Genomic DNA, 18,011 nt, shown 5'->3' on the forward strand with positions numbered 1-18,011 from the left:
CAGCCTCGCACGCACGCCATCCATGATTGGGACTATGACCTCAGATCAGACGAGACAACCCGCTGAATTTAAGCCCATTACTAAGCGGAGGTCCATGAATACTGGGATGGCATCCAGCGTTTTACCTGTGCCCCCGTCCATAGGGTTAGTGGTTGTGTCAGGAAGGGGCATACGACGTAACATTTTTTCCAGATCATTATGCGGATTGACAAGACCGCCATCGGTGTTGTGCCCTCACAGGGTACCGATGGAAACTGTCGATTCCGCTGTGGCGACCCCTGGGAAACAGGGAACAAGCCGAAAGGAGGAGCAGAAGAAGAAGAGGATCAGTGTCCGCCTGTAATATTTTTAAGCAGAGGTGCTGTTGTGCACGGCGTATGTCCACGAGCATGCGACGCCACGCCCGTATTCACGGTTTGTGTGCATGTATTTGGTGCTGGTGGGGGGGGGGGGGGGTTGGTGTCCTCCCCCAAGAAAATTTTAGGTTTTTCAATAAAAGAATATGCAAATTCACATCATTTTTGGACCATTATTATAATTATTATTATTACCAGGCGGCACGGTGGTGCAGTGGTTAGCGCAGTCGCCTCGTAGCAAGAAGGTCCTGGGTTCGAACCCCGGGGTAGTCCAACCTTGGGGGGTCGTCCCGGGTCTTCCTCTGTGTGGAGTTTGCATGTTCTCCCCGTGTCTGCGTTGGGTTTCCTCCACAGTCCAAAGACATGTAGGTCAGGTGAATCGGCTGTACTAAATTGCCCCTATGTGTGTGTGGGCCCTGAGATGGTCCGGCGGCCTGTCCAGGGTGTCTCCCCGCCTGCCGCCCAATGACTGCTGGGATAGGCTCCAGCATCCCCGCGACCCTGAGAGCAGGATAAGCGGTTTGGATAATGGATGCATGAGTTATTATTACCATATCTGTGTCCAAAAAGTTGCAAAAATTCGAGCAGATGATAAACAAACAACACCCAAAAATCTTGAAGACAAAAGAAGTCCACTGGGGGACCAACCAGTGGACTCGCAACGAGTAGATCTGGGGGGAGTCATTTAGTTAGTTGTGATGCTCCGCAATGATTTTACATTCATTCGCCTTGGGTTGTGCGCAAAACAGTGTGGGTGCTGCACCTAAGCTTCATAATGGTGGGGAAAACCCTGCCCCCCCCCCACACACACTTCTCCATCAGTTGGGACAACAACAGACGAGACTTCTCTTGGTCTTGAGAAGCTGCAGCATTTATTAACTGACACACTGTAGCCTCTGCTGTACGTCTACTGCCAGATTGGCAACTTACTGCAAACCTTTCCCTCTGCTTCGCTTGCATTCGCCTTCTCGCTACGCACACACATTATGCACTGTCCTATTCCTTCATGTAGACAATATGACAAATATTTTAAACGTCTAGTCCTTGTCTTAATCATTTTGTTGTCCCCCCAGCATGCCAAATTGGCTGGTGCCCCCGGGCACCCGCCTGATGCCATATATGGATAATCCGGTCCAGCACACACAGCCCCCTTGTGTGTTCCTGCTGTAAGCGCTCTCTCTCTCTCTCTCTCTCTCTCTCTCTCTCTCTCTCTCTCTCTCTCTCTCTCTCTCTCTCTCTCTCTCTCTCTCTCTCTCCTCTCTCTCTCTCTCTCTCTCTCTCTCTCTCTCTCTCTCTCTCTCCCCCTCTCTTCTCATCAAACTCTGGCGGTCAACCAACGCGTCTTGCATGCACATAAGACTACCCAAAGAATGCACACTGACAGCAAGTGCGAGGCGAAATCTCCCACGGCACATCGCCCAGACTATAGATAGAGAGGGGAAATGATGAGAGGAAGAACCAAGGTGGTGAAGAGCGTTTAAAAAAATGGATGAAATTAAGTAGACAGGGAGAATTGTGGGCGTCCGGGTGGGGTGGCGGTCTGTGGTCTATTCCGTTGCCTACCAACACGGGGATCGCTGGCTCGAATCCCCGTGTTACCTCCGGCTTGGTCGGGCGTGCCTGCAGACACAGTTGGCTGTGTCTGTGGGTGGGAAGCTGGATGTGGGTATGTGTCCTGGTCGCTACATTAGTGCCTCCTCTGGTCGGTCGGGGCGACTGTTCGGGGGGAGGGGGGGGGGGGACTGGGGAGAATAGCGTGATCCTCCCACGTGCTATGTCCCCCTGGCAAAACTCCTCACTGTCAGGTGAAAAGAAGTGGCTGGCGACTCCACATGTATCAGAGCACACATGTGGTAGTCTGCAGCCCTCCCCGGATCGGCAGAGGGGGTGGAGCAGGGACCGGTACGGCTTGGAAGAGTGGGGTAATTGACCGGATACAATTGTGGCGAAAAAGGGGGAGAACCCCCCCCCTCAAAAAGAATTGATGGAAATTAAGTAGAAAGGGAGAATTGTTTCTTTTTCTTCTTCTCCATTTTTTTGCTGGAACCGGCCAGCAGGGCCAGCCCTACAACCCCGAGTGTCCCTGACTGGCTGACTGACTGAGTGATCATGTTGTGACTGACTGAGTGATCATGTTGTGACTGACTGAGTGATCATGTTGTGACTGACTGAGTGATCATGTTGTGACTGACTGAATGATCATGTTTGAAACGATTGGGCCGCTGGATCAGGTGACCAACAACGTTGCACGATTGGTCGGCCGAGCCCACAGTACCCCAAACAACAATCACTCTTGACAAAACACTCACTGGCGAATTCAAAAAAGGATTGTGCGGCTTTTGCGGCTGCTCAACCTGCACAACTCGGACAAAAAAGAAACCGCGTAATTCTCAAAGCGCCTGCAAAGGGTGAAATGCACCCCCGACCGCGCTGCGCAGTAAACAGCATCTCGGTACTCCGATGCTGTATCACTTTCTGATTTAACTGAGACCAAAATCATTCGCACATACAGGTTGCCAGGTCAGACAACGCTTGCTATACTATAACATCATGGCTGACATTGAACCTGCCTACGGTGTTCTTGGCACAAAGCCACCATTTATACTTTGCCACATGGTTAACTGCAGTCAGATGCAACTAAAGGGCAAATTGCACTTGGCTGCAAAACTTTGTGGGCATGTTTGCACTGTAATATCATTCGCGCAATATCCTTTTTGAACTGGACCTTGAGACGGGGCAGATTGGGGTTGCAAGTGATGTGCAATCCATGGTGCTATCAGCGGCCACATGTCAATTCTTCATAACTTCGCCTGTCAATACAGAGTGAGTCTTAGAAAAACAAGAGCCATACACAGATAGAAACAGATGAAAGAGGAGGGGGTTACAGATAATTACAGTAGGTATACTTGCAATTAAATTACATTCTCTTTCAAATCAAACATCCCAAGATATGAATCAGGAACATTTATTTGTCGTTTGATTTCATGCACAGCAGTGCAACACAAAGACAAAAAACACATATCCAAACTACAAGAACACATATATATCCAACATATCCAAAAAAAAAAAAAATGTCACTGTCCAAGAGAGCGAATGCCAGGATAACTGTCGGAACTGCCGGTCTGCATGGGCTAGCAGTTAGCTTAGCCTGCCCTGCTCTGGGTCCTGTCAGACCGCCCTTGTTGTTTCTTCTTCGGGCGCAGCTCCAGGCAGGGCCGTGGTACCTCTCCATGAGTGAAAAGTATTGTTCTTGCAACTTCATTTATAACGTTATTCATTATTTTACTTGAACCACGTCATGTGACATGCTACTTCAGTACACTTAAACAACCAATGTTACTGGGACCACTACAGAAAATTACAGATTAACATTTAACATCCAGGAATTCACAGTATAGACACTACCACTGACTATCCCTGTAACAAACTGGCCCCAGTTTCCAACATTGCCCAAACATGGTCCAGCCCGATACCAGGTTTTGACCTGGTCTTGTTTTATTCCTGTGGAGACCAGGAAACAAAGCGAAGCATCCCCAGCAGAGCCTCCAGAAGCCAGGGTCGGAGATAAATATTTGCAGTGCCATGTTGGCCCCGTCTGGCTTTCCTCCCACCATGCATATATTCATAATATAGTCAGTCATATATACTTACATATGGGCATGCATACATGCACACACACACACACAAACACACACACACACACAACCACATACATTTGCATGTCCACACTGTGGATTAACACGCGTACCCTTTTCACACCAAACCGCACCGAAGTCTTGGGTTTTTCCCAGGCGTCGCCGTCGGTGTGAGAGGGTCAGTGTCTGGAGAGCTGCGGGAGTCGGTCCTATGTAAAACACTGCCATCTTTCAAGGCCATTTTTATCAAGCTCAGTGTGTAAACAAGGAGGTGAGGACACTGAGGCGGTCATAAGACAGGACGGAGAATGGTAAGGAATTTGGTGTGTGTGTGTGTGTGTGTGTGTGTGTGTGTGTGTGTGTGTGTGTGTGTGTGTGTGTGTGTGTGTGTGTGTGTGAAAGGTAGATTTCATGGGAAAAGCTGGATTCGACTCGGCTGTGTGAGAAGGTGGGCTTATCAAAAATCCATGGATTTGAAACCCAGGAAAATACAAGGATTTTGATGTGAAAGCCCATTTGAGTTACATTGCCGTGTCACACACGTGCATTCACTCATGCTCACACACACACAAACACACACACGCACACACGCACACATTCACACATACTCATACGTACTAAGTTTCCCCCTTTTCGCAGAACAGCAATGCTCTGAATTTCAGAGACCAAGTTTGCACATAGTAACTTAATACAAAGCGGATGGTCTTCTTGGTGTGTGTGTGTGTGTGTGTGTGTGTGTGTGTGTGTGTGTGTGTGTGTGTGTGTGTGTGTGTGTGCGTTTTGCATAGGGGAGTGTGTGGTGTGTGTATGGACTGGGGGGGGGGGTCCCTTTTGATAATTACACAATTCATCAGCAGACTGGAGCAGAGGCCAAGAGCCAGCACGGGGATACACACACACACACACACACACACACACACACACACACACACACACACACACACACACACACACAGATCGACAGCAGTTCCCCCTGGAGCAGGATTTCAACATACAGTTAATACACCCCCGTCTCTCCATCGGCCTCCGTTGCAAAAAACCTAACCGACAGTTTGTCAGTCATTCCTTTGTGTGGTGCCGAGCATCAAACCTTCTGACTGTGCAACCAGAAGAGAGAGAGAGAGAGAGAGAGAGAGAGAGAGAGGAGAGAGAGAGAGAGAGAGAGAGAGAGAGAGAGAGAGAGAGAGAGAGAGAGAGAGAGAGAGAGAGAGAGAGAGAGGAGAGAGAGAGAGAGAGAGAGAGAGAGAGAGAGAGAGAGAGAGAGAGAGAGAGAGAGAGAGAAAAGAAAGACTGAGTGGGTGAAATGTTTGAGGTTGAGCAGAGAATACGTAACGAAGTAGGTCAGCGAAAGTGAACCGTGAACTCCTTATTTTCAGGCGATAGCCCAGAAGGAGGGGGACCGGGCTCCCAGATTAAAAGCAGCCAGTTTAGGATTTCCTTCTCCACCCATCTGTTGTTTGTTTGTTTGTTTGTGTTATTTTTTCCAAGTGTAGAAGCACATTGGAGAAACTTCAAGACATGGCGGCCTGACTTGAGGCTTACAGCTTACGTTGCGTGTGCAGACAGCTCGCCGAACACAGCGTGGAGGTGCAGGCCTCCCAGCTGCTGAATGACGCGTAGTTGTTGTGACGCTACACAAACGTAGGGAGGCGTCATTCCACCAGCGCTGCTCTGCACATCAGCGGGAGGCGAGAGAGGCAGTCATCTTAAGTTTTGGCCAAATGTTATCCATATTAAACATGAAAAACTAGGTGCCAAGCATCCGGTAGCGTAGCGGTCCAATTCCATTGCCTACCAACACGGGGATCGCCGGTTCGAATCCCCGTGTTACCTCCGGCTTGGTCGGGTGCCCCCTACGGACACAATTGGCCATGTCTGCGGGTGGGAAGCCGGATATGGGTATGTGTCCTGGTCGCTGCACTAGCGCCTCCTCTGGTCCCCCTGGTGAAACTCCTCACCGTCAGGTGAAAAGAAGAGGCTGGTGACTCCACATGTATTGGAGGTCACGTGGTAGCCTGCAGCCCTCCCCGGATCGGCAGAGGGGGTGGAGCAGCGACCGGGACGACTCGGAAGAGTGGGGTAATTGGCCGAATACAATTGGGGAGAAAAGGGGGAACCCCCCCCCCAAAAAAGCTGGTGGTTTGAACAATTCTTAACTGGACCGTTTCGAGACCGCGGCTCATTTGAACGAGTTAAGCTGTGTGATTCTTGTAAATGGGTGAGTATAGGAAGTGAGACGGTTTTGCCGGTGCCGTGTTCTTTAAAGACCCATCTCTGGTACCGGAACCGCCCGAATATGACGTCGCAGCAGATGCAGTAGAAATAAAAAAAACATGTTTGTGTAATTAAGTTTTCTGTTTCCTTCCACTGACTTCCATAACCCACTGATTTTTGATCCCGATCGAAATCGCACCGTATTACCACAACACCGCGTAACAACATGACCCCCCCCCCCATGAGGCCTCCCCCTCTCCCCCCCGCCGTGTCGAAACCAATTGCAGCGCTATCAGCTTTTGTTTCAGACGACCCCCGGTCCGTCAGTCCGTGGCGTGCCAAGAGCGGCAGAGGGGGGGGGGGGAGCAGAAGGCCCCGTCGCTCTCAAGATGGCGGGGGGAACATTGTCTTGAATTTCAGTATTGTTGTGCGCTCCACGTGGGAGAGCTGAGAGCAGCTCACTATGGACATTCTGGGAAACACAGTACGGGGAAGCGAGGAGCCTGGCTGCTCCGGCTTTCTCTACTAGTAAATCACTGCACGTCGAGATGTGTGTGCGCGCGCGCGTGCGTGTGTGTGAGTGTGAGAGAGAGTGTGTGTGTTTATTCTGGAGGGCCCTCCACATGCTTTGGCAGAAAGTGGCAAAACTGGTGGAGCAACAGAACACAACACACACGCACACACGCAGAAAGGCATTGAGGTGGTTTGGTGGCCAAGTCAGCAAAAGAAATAAAATGCTGCGTGTGGCAAACGCATTACTTCTGTGTTTCTGAGTGTGTGTGTGTGTGTGTGTGTCTGTGTTGTGTGAGTGGGTGAGAGAGAGAGAGAGAGAGAGAGAGAGAGAGAGAGAGAGAGAGAGAGAGAGAGAGAGAGACTAACATGGCCCACTACTCTTTGTTGGCTTTACCTCTACTTCTGTCCCTCTCTTTAGACAGGGACAGGACGTCCCATAATACCGATCAGTCTTCCAGCCAGTATCTGTTACATAAGGACACACACACACACGCACATGCACACACACACACACACACAGACACACACACACACACACACGCATATTAGATGCCATATTTGGATCCACCAAATGAACTGATGGTATCAGTGGGTTCCAGATATTACAGATGTAGAGCACGGTTTGAGGGCCTCTCCTCTCTTCTCCTCTCTTCTCCTCTCTTCTCTTGGCAGGTTAGACGGCGTTCCTTCTTCGCTGTCCATTATTCTTTGAAGACGAGTTTCGTGACCGCGCCGGTCCTGATATCAAAACCATCGCCTCGCGCACACACATACGCGCGCCGTGCACACGGGTCCGTGGGTCGTGCAACGGCACCGCTAAGCGAGGCAGCCGCGGCCTCGGGCCTCATTATCGACTCCTACTGTTTAATGGGGGTCTGCTGACGGTGGGAAACGCCACGGGCTCTTTAACACGGCGGGATGACACGTGCAAAAAAAAAACACAAAAAACACAAAAAGAAAGAAAGAAAGGTTTTGTTTGTTCTCCGACCCAAATCTAAAAAGACACCGTAGGAACAGGACCTCAACCAGCGGGGCTGCTGCATGTGTGCAGCATGCGAATCTGTTTTTTGCATGTTTTATTTCTCTATTCAGCACTCTCTCTCTCTCTCTCTCTCTCTCTCTCTCTCTCTCTCTCGCTCTCTCTCTCTCTCTCGCTCTCTCTCTCTCTCTCGCTCGCTCGCCCCTCTCGCTCTCTCTCTCTCTCTCTCTCTCTCTCTCTCTCTCTCTCTCTCTCCTCTCTCTCATCTCTCTCTCTCTCGCTCTCTCTCTCGCTCGCTCGCCCCTCTCGTCACATTCTCATATCCCCACACATTCCATCGAGCCCATGTGGTATCGCACACCACGCCATGTCTCGTACTGTGTCGGTGGTGTGGCGCTCCGTGTGCAGCCTGCTCGCCAGAGGCACCGCGTTTAAAATTCCCCGTGGCTTCTCCCCCCCTCCCCCCCTCCCCCCCCAGAACCGTCACGAAAAGTATATTAAGGAACGTTGCAAAACACTTAGTGAAAGACTTTTTTTTTTTCTTGAATGATCGCGGTCATTTTTATCTTTTGACACATGGCAGAAAAATTAAAAAAAAAAAGAAAAAAACCCGTGCGGCATCACGATAAATGTTTCTGCAGCAATCACACAACTGCAGCTTCGGTTTGTTTGGCTGTGAGCACTGAATTTGTGAGGGAGGAATCTTTTATAAATAGGACCCTGGCCTTTGGTCCTTGATTTCACTCACTCCCTCTTTCTTGCCAAACCCTCGCTTTCTTTAGCGCTCTCAGTCTCTCAGTCTCTCTCTCTCTCTCTCTCTCTCTCTCTCTCTCTCTCTCTTGCTCCCTCTCTCTCTCTCAGGGGATTTCATAACACGTTTTCACTCCGTAGTAAGGCCTCTGCTGTTTAAAGATGAGCTGTGTGTGTGTGTGTGTGTGTGTGTGTGTGTGTGTGTGTGTGTGTGTGTGTGTGCGTGTGTGTACCCATGTCCACAGTCCAACAGTGTTCTTTCCATGTTACTATGCAACAGTATCCCCCTTTAGCACATACTGGTATGTACACACTCTTATACCGCCCCCCCCCCCCGACACACTGAGGCGTACACCCTTTCTCTCACACACACACATGCACTCTCTCTCTCTCTCGTTCTCTCCCTCTCACACACACACTCACTCTCCCCGTCCCATACATACACACCTATGTGCGTATATACTGACCTGGGTGAACAGCTTATTACGTAAGCGATGATGGCGTTGAGGCTGCGCCGGTGATTGACAGTGACAGGGTCAACAGGAATCGTGTTTGCGACTGGGAGGTGCTGCAGTTAGCACGCGCGCCATAGAGCAACTGTGCGTTGCGCCCCCGTTTCAGTCCGAAGCACACCCCCGTTCACAAGCAAACTTAAGGGAGGACCCGCGGACGGGCGGAGAGAGCTTTTGGGTAGGCGTCAGCTGAAACAGCGTAGGTTTGTCGAGTCTGTCCGTCATCGACGGGGGATGCTCAGAGGAAAACGCTGCCGTTGTTCGCCAGCTGCACAACACATCCCACTGCTGATGGTGCTCTGTTAACGCTGTGAGTGCAGCCCGCCATCTCAGGTGAGGGCAGGTGGATGGATGTTGTGTTAGGATGGCCACAGCCCTGAAGACCAGTATGCTGCATTGTGCAGCTCATTGCTCAGAGATCAGGGGTTGGGCGTTGAGAACCGATTTGTTTTCAATTCTGCGTATCGGTTCCTAATCACATTTCACTCCTGCTAGTTTCAGTACCAGGACCAGGACCTGGACCTGGCTGTCCACCCGCCTGCATGGCTGAGCCTATAGTCTTGCAAGTTGAATGCATGCATGTCTTCCCGTCTGCTCTTTCTGGACTGGATGGCGCTGTGCAAAGCAATCAAAAAAATTTCTGACCCCCCATATTTCCTGCCCAGTTGTATCCGGCCAATTACCCCACTCTTCCAAGCCGTCCCGGTCGCTGCTCCACCCCCTCTGCTGATCCAGGGAGGGCTGCAGGCTACCACATGCCTCCGCCGTTAGCTGTGGAGTCGCCAGCCGCTTCTTTTCACCTGACAGCGAGGAGTTTCACCAGGGGGACGTAGCATGTGGGAGGATCACGCTACTCCCCCCAGTTCCCCCTCCCCCTTGAACAGGCGCTCTGACTGACCAAAGGAGGCGCTGGTGCAGTGACCAGGACACATACCCACATCCGGCTTCCCACCCTCAGACACGGCCAATTGTGTCTGTAGGGACGGGGATTTGAACACAGGGATTTGAACCGGCGAGCCCAATGTTGGTAGGCAATGGGATAGACCGCTACCGCTAATAGACGGCTCGGAAGAGTGGGGTAATTGGCCAGATATAATTGGGGAGAAAAAAAGGGGGTAAAATCCAAAAGAAAAAAAAATACTCAGCCTTTCTCTGTTGTGTATGACCCTGGTTTTAGGGCATTTGTGGCAAAATTGGATCCCACATACAATATCCCAAGAAGGCAGGCTGTATGGTATTATAGGGGGAACCTCCCATCCCCAAAAGAACCAGAATCAATAAGCAGAATCAGAATCAGAATTGTTAAAATCCAAACGAAGGCCGCTCTGATGGCGGAGTGGAATAAACCGCCGTTCTTGCAGTCCGCTCATCATGTGGGTGGGAGGTTCATATCCCAGACTTGCCGCAACCGGTCACGGCCAGAGCGTCCACGAGGTAAGGCGTTCATGAGGCCACCCTTACCCGAGGGGTAGTGGCTGTAGAGCGGTGTAGGGTTCGGGGACTCGTTGTTCTCCAGCGACCCCTCTGGCCCATCCGGGCACCTGCAGCCAAGCAACCGAAAGCTTTCTCCCTACGCCTCCTTCTCGGCCTGAAGGCGATGCAATCCATGCGAGGCTTCAGCGTGTGAAACAGCGAGAGCAGCCGACACGAGTTTGGAGGAAGCTGGTGTTACGACTATCCCCTTCCTGTGGAAACGTGAGTCAGGGGAGTTATTCCACAAGCGTTCTGGCCATATGCCATTGGGTTAATCGGGTGGGATAAGGGGGAAAACTAGAAATGAAAAAAAATTAAAGAATCCATACCCAACCCTATCATAGATGACCTGTGACCTTTCACTGTTATGAAAAATATAATGAACAGCACTTGTTTTGCCTTGGCCAGCTGGCGTGCCAGCTTCTTCAGTGAACTAGAAGATTCCAGGCAAGCAAAATATTTTCTACAAAGAAATGGGTCAGCTGACATGTGGCACAAAGACAATTAAGCAATAACCAGTAAAGCAAACAGTATGGCGGTGTACTTACTCTGTTACTTAACAGGAAGGGCTTCAGTTGAATCCCCGCAGCAGACCAGATTAGGTTTCTCTTAGACCACAAGTGAAGCAGTGCTTTCACCTAAAATAGATATTACGTCAGTTGTATTTTAAATATTAAAGCTACAATCCGTAATGGCAAGCACTGCCATGGCTCCGTGTGTAGATGGAGACACCCGGAAGTGTCATACGGGATTTGACTGGTTTTTCTGCACATAGTGAAGGAAGTCTGACCAAAGCAAGTACAGAAGTGGGTCGGACAGCTGCCGTGTGCATCCATTGTGGACTGTACATTTTTTTTTTTTTTGGAATTTTCTCCCTTTTTTTTCTCCCCATTCGTATCCAGCCAATTACCTCACTCTTCCGAGCCGTCCCGGTCGCTGCTGCACCCCCTCTGCCGAAGCGGAGAGGGCTGCAGACTACCAAATGCCTCCTCCGGTACATGTTTTTTTTTTAAGCAATATATTTATTGAATTTTGTTTGCAAATTACATCAAAACAAGTAATAGCACAGCACAGCAAACATTTTCACCCTTACCCCCCCCCCCCATAACCCCGTCCCTATAACAAGTAATACAATTCAAAGCAGGGTTAAAGAAGATAATAAAGATAAAAATTAAATTAATAAAAATAGTAAAATAAAATGATAATAACAATAATTTCTTTCACAGACTGATTAGAGGGTGTGGTTTTTTTCCCAGTTGCTTTTACGCATATAAACAGTCAGATGGAGTTGTTCTACTCCCCCAGAGCTTGTTCTTGCTGAAGCAAGTTACCAACATTAGTATTACGTCTTAAAAAGTACAGAAACAATCCCCAGATTTTATCAAAAACACTTTGTTTACGTCTAACAATATACATTGTCTTTTCCATTGACATGTTTGAAGCCATTTCTTTAACCCACATACCAATTCTTGGTCCATCAACACTTTTCCAATTAAGAGCAATTACACGTTTTGCTTGTAATATACACATATCTATAAATCTGAACTCATTGCTATGTAAATGTGGGGTGGTAGGATATAAACCAAGAATAAAAAGCTTTGGACTCAATGGTAATTTCTTTGACAAAATTTGATCAATCATATCAACAACATCTTGCCAGAAGGTTTTCACTTCCACACATTCCCATATACAGTGAAACAGCGTCCCCCTTGCCTCACTACACTTAATGCAGGTATCAGGAATATTGTCATTAAACTTGTGCAATTTAACAGGAGTTATATATGTACGCATCAGCCATTTATACTGTAGAAGCTTTAGGTTGCTGCTAACTGTCTGTCTCTGGGCCTCCTCCGGTACATGTGGAGTCGCCAGCCCCTTCTTTTCCCCTGACAGTGAGGAGTTTCACCAGGGGAACATAGCGCATAGGAGGATCACGCTGCTCCCCCCTAGTCCCCCCCCAAACAGGTTCCCCGACCGACCAGAGGAGGCGCTAGTGCAGCGACCAGGACACATACCCACATCCGGCTTCCCACCCGCAGACACAGCCAATTGTGTCTGTCTGTAGGGACGCCCGACCAAGCTGGAGGTAACACGGGGATTCGAACCGGCGATCACCGTGTTGGTAGGCAACAGAATAGACCGCTACGGTACCCAGACGCCCCGAACCGTACCTCTTATTTCCTATGTGAACCCGTCATGAAGTGGTGCTGATCAAATGAAACATGCTTGACTGTTTATCATGCAAAACGCCACCGCCCTCCGATTACTGCCTTGGGGGCAAATGGATCGGGGGGGGGGTTGCATTTTGGTCAGCTGCTGCAATTGCCACAGACAGTGTCCACCGACAGACATATCTATACTGAAGTGCTCTTGAGCAAGTTGCAGCACGCCTTCTTTCTCTCTTTTAAGTTGATCCAGACGCAGGCGAACAAAGACATGAGATTGGTTTGACAGACGTCTGAACTTTATCGTCAAGGTGAAGTGAGACAGAACGTCGTCGCCATGAGACCTCGCACAGACCAGATGCATATGAACATATTAACATAGGCTACCCTGGCCATATCTTATCCAAAGTGCCTCGTACTATATGTGAATTATTAACGTGTTGCGCCGTGGGCAATCAAACTCCTAACTCGGGACGACATCAGTGACGACCTCTAACATTAGGAACATTTGTTGCTCTCGGTTTGGAATATTATTTGCATTATAGTCCACCTGAAGTGGTTAAATGTGCCTTCCCAGACCAAAGAAACAACACTGTAAAATGTACATAGGCTTCAGTGTGATTTAGAGCCTCGTGGCGTCACTCCCGGCACACTCACAACAGTCGTCAGAGTAAATGTGAAGGTCTGAGGCGGTGTGGTTCCTGGAGGCGGTCTGTCAGAGCCACCGCTAATGTCCTGCATTTCTCATCTTATGTGTAATTCACCTGCTGGAGGGATAAAAGTGGATTACTGCATCCGCACCAGAGCCCACGCTGCCGGTATCAGCATCTCTGTGACGCTATGGCCTCCAGCCTGCCGTTTCACTGATGCTCATGGTTTTATATCAGTAACTTAAATCGATCGACCCACCCCCACCTCCATCACAGGGAGGTCAGCCCGGGGGGAGTGACGCCACAAAACAGCGACCCCTACAGCTGAAAAGGTGTCAGTGGCTTACTCAGGTTAGTTTTGTTTTTTTTTGGCCTGGCGGCCTGTCCAGGGTGTCGCCCCCGCCTGCCACCCAGTGACTGCTGGGATAGGCTCCAGCATCCCCGCCACCCTGAGAGCAGGATAAGCGGTTTGGATAATGGATGGATGGGTGGATGTATCCGGCCAATTACCCTACTCTTCTGAGCCGTCCCGGTCGCTGCGCCACCCCCTCTGCCGATCCGGGGAGGGCTGCAGACTACCACACGCCTCCTCCGAATACATGTGGAGTCGCCAGCCGCTTCTTTTCACCTGACAGTGAAGAGTTTTGCCAGGAGGACGTAGCACGTGGGAGGATCACGCTATTCCACCTCCCCCATAAACAGGCGCCCCGACCGGCCAGAGGAGGCGCTAGTGCAGCAACCAGGACACATACCCACATCCGGCTTCCCACCCGCAGACACGGCCAGTTGTGTCTGTAGGGACGCCCGACCAAGCCGGAGGTAACACGGGGATTCGAACTGGCGATCCCTGTGTTGGTAGGCAACGGAATAGACCGCTACGCCACCCGGACAGTTTGACATTTGAATTGATTTGGTGCGTCTGATTCATGCCACTGTGTCCAAACAAGCTACTGCAAATGTCTTTGACCCCAGGTTTCCAGTAATGTCAACCAGTTATAACCCCCCCCCATGCCTTTTATGTTCTTTTAGATTCCTGTTTTATCAACTGAGCTTTCTAACAAACACTATCTAATGGATACTCTCTATGAATATGGTCAAATAAGTAAATACTAATAGATTCTTAAGGATGAATTTGTCCAATAGTTTTATCTAATAGTACTGTCTAGTGAAATCTTTTTGATAAATATCATAAATAAAATCTAATAGATGCCGTCTAGTATCGTCTCATAATGCTTTCTTATAAATACTATAAATACCCTCTAATGAATATTGTCTAATAGATACTTTTGGATCAATACTGGCTAATGAATACTGTCTATTAGCTTTCCTCTGATATTATCTAATAAATAGTGCCTGATAAATATTGTCTAATTTCTAATAGACTGTTGAATAGATACTGTGTATCAAATACCATCTAAAAGGTTCCCACTGATAAATACCCTCTAATAAATACTGTCTAATAGATACTTTTTGATCAATACTGTCTAATAAATACTGTCTAATAGATACCTTTTTGATCGATACTGTCTAATGAATACCGTCTAATAGATACTTTTTGATCAATGCCGTCTAATAAATACCGCGTAATGAACACTAATAGATCTAGCAGCAGCGGGGCAGGCCTGCTCACTCACGCTAAAATGAATTTCCCTGAACTGGCTGAGTGACCGGTGGACTCGGTGACTCGCATCTCGCTGTGAGGAAAATCCGTTTGTCCGTCGAGAACCAGACGGCCCCAAGACGATAGACCGACAGCCTCGATTTACAACCAGAGAGCGGCGGGTGGGCTTTCACTTTTATGGAGCTCTAGATTGAGACATTGCATACACCCAAGCTACTCCATCTCCCTTTATGTGCTCACGCACGCACGCACGCACACGCACACGCACGCACACGCACACACACACACACACACACACACACATACACACACACACACACACACACACACACACACACACACACACAAAGACGGCTGGCCAGGGAAGAAATTATTGGCTAGACACAGGCAGAAGCAGATAGCCTTGCCTGCCCTCTTGAGTTGAAGAGGAGGGAAAGACACACACATCTGCATGCACGCACGCACACACTCACACAAGTCATTATTACATTGATTGGCCCACGGATGGAGAAACAGCACAAGGAAATGAATGAGATCGATAGACAAGTGGTCAGGGGGGAGGGTGGGAACGAGGGATGGAGGAGCTGGAGGGGAAGAGAGGATATCTGATTAGCGTGGCCAGGAGAGGAAACGTTTCCTGTCTGGCTGAATATAACTGGGTCTTGTGTGTGTGTGTGTGTGTGTGTGTGAGTGTGTGAGTGCGAAAGTGCATGCCTACATGCGCAGAGCGACATTAACATAAGACAGTGAACTCACATGCACTTGCTGACCTCTGCCTTATGCCAGCCACCAGTTTTAATGTGTATATGCACGTTTCCCCTGCCCGTGCTATGCTTACGCCAATGTCATCCACATAATTATAGTATCTCCCTCTTGTCTTCTCCTGTGTGCTCGTCTCTTCCTGCAGGTTTTTTGTGCACGCGGATGAGTGTGTGTGTGTGTTCATGGTGGTCAGGCAGGCCGGCCAACCGGCCGGCCTCTCCTCCTCCTCCTCCTCCTCCTCCTGTTTTTCCTCTCCAGTTGGTTGGCCCGATTGTTTTATCTCGCTGTTCTCCGGCTGGCTCGCGCAGCGTGGCCGAAGCCGAACGAGGGGGCTTCTCTGCTTAGCTGTGCTCCGCTCCGGGCCGTCATGGCTCGGCGGGCTGGCAGGGACCGTCTGTGCTGAAGGGGTCTAAATATAGCACACTGCACCAGGAAGAGGAGAAAACAGTCCGAGGGAGGGGGGAGGGTGGGGGGGGGGGTAAATATAGAGTACTCCTGTACAATTAGAGGGCTTAGCAGGGCTGGGAAGTTTTTTGGGAACACGACATGGGGGGACTCTCCCTCCGTCTGTTTTCGCCGCGCTGACTCTTATGCATCTGCTTGTTTGGCTGACGGCGGATTGTTTGCAAGCTCCAGTGCCTTCCTGACAGAGGGCCATCGTGTTTGGCTGACAGTAAAACTAGTAAAAGGGCATCTGACCAAAGAGGCGACCTAGTCTGCATGATCCCGACATCGTTTTGAGCCCCGCACCATTGCATTAAACATTTACTACTTCGCTCATTCGCTTGGATCTGATAGGTTTATTTCTGTTATTGTGTAACTGTATTGTTCCTGATCATATGTGGAGTGTCTGTTGTTGTCCATGTATGTATTGTGCTGCAGAGTTTAATGTGTACCAAAAACAGATTCCACCGGCCTTGGTCGTGTGGCTAATGAAACATCTAATCGAATCTAAACTGCTTTTTATTTTTTCTGCATTCATGCATAGCCTATGAGGTGACCGTACCACCTGTGATTGCAATATGCAATATGTTATCATATATATATATATATATATATATATATACATACATACACAGAGCATGGGTTTATTACTGGTGCGTGCACAGCATTGGGGCAGGCTGTAGTTCGGTTGATGGGATGCAGGTGTTCATCTTTCTTTGCTCCGAGGCGAGTAAATCTCCAAGTCTGTCATTACCGCCCTCCTAACCCCTTATCAGATGTGCAGTTTCATAACAAGGCTTTGCGTGTGTACATGACCGGACTTTGCGTGTGTATATACATATATATATATATATATATATATATATATATATGTGTGTGTGTGTGGGTGGGTGATTCTTGACATCTTGCATTATTGCAACAACGACCTTTTGCTAATGGCTTGTTTGTTTGTGGCGTTACATAACATGATGTGGATCACTGCAGTTGCTGAAAAAAAAACTTTGGTTTTTGTGTCGCGCCCTTCACGTGTTTTATACTATATATATAATATATACACACACACACAGCACACAGAAGCCCGCAGTAGTAGATGTCCTCAGTTTCTCCTTCCCCGCCATGCTTTCTTTATCACTTTCCTTCTGTCTGAATTTGTCTTTTCCCACCTTATTTGGTTGTGTTGTCTCGTTTGTTATGGTCATACTGCTCCCAAGCGTATAGCAGACATTGATATCCCGCATTCGATACTGTAGTTGACCTGATAAGCGAAGGAGACGGTATATAAATGTCAAAATATTTGCTGATATCTGGTTTGTTGCTGATTCCATATCTGAATGAGCCCCCTCACCCCCTCTCTCTCCCCCCCCCTCTCTCCCGCCTCACTTTCTCTTTTTTCAGAGTGCTGATGTCAGTGCCCCGTCCTTGAAACCACAGATGGGAAAAGAAAAATCTGGTACTACACTCGGGAGAGCTCCTCCTCCTCCTCCTCTGCGTGTGACCACCAATCACAGTGAGCGAGGAGCTCGACTGGATACCTGGACATGCCCCCCATCACCCCCTCCCCAAGCACTTTGACAAGATTGACTGGAGGGACGTTCAATTTGGTTGCTGTCAGAGCTAATGGGGGTGGGTGCCAAATGAATTTCACAAAAAGATACTCAGTGCCCGCAAACAAGGGGGCTAACTTGAAAACCAGTCAGGGTTTAAGTGTGGCACGCCAAACAGCCAGTCACAGACTGGACCTGGATCGGTGACTCGCTGACTGATTTTTTTTTAAATCTTGGAGGAAATAAAAAAAAATCAAATCATTGACGTCAACGCTGAACATGTAGAGTATGATAAAGAAAATATATGGAGTTATGTATCTGCTCAGAAGTGCCTCAATTTCAGATTGTAGCCATTTTACAAAGAATTTCAATTTAGCCTGGACTTACTGAAGC

The 18,011-nt window shown here is 48.9% G+C and overlaps 1 protein-coding gene across 1 annotated transcript in view; it reads left to right on the plus strand.

Moving 5' to 3' along the window:
- The window catches only part of si:ch73-335l21.1 (insulin receptor substrate 1-B), a 58,252-nt gene extending 40,536 nt beyond the window's left edge, over nt 1–17,716 (plus strand). The window contains exon 4 of the mRNA XM_056300577.1: nt 17,470–17,716. Coding sequence (XP_056156552.1) covers nt 17,470–17,477 — 8 coding nt within the window. The 3' untranslated portion in view covers nt 17,478–17,716. The remainder of the gene's footprint in view (nt 1–17,469) is intronic.
- The last annotated feature ends 295 nt before the right edge of the window (nt 17,717–18,011 follow it).

This window comes from Lampris incognitus, chromosome 20 (genome assembly GCF_029633865.1).
Source record: "Lampris incognitus isolate fLamInc1 chromosome 20, fLamInc1.hap2, whole genome shotgun sequence".
Taxonomy (NCBI): Eukaryota; Metazoa; Chordata; class Actinopteri; order Lampriformes; family Lampridae; genus Lampris; species Lampris incognitus.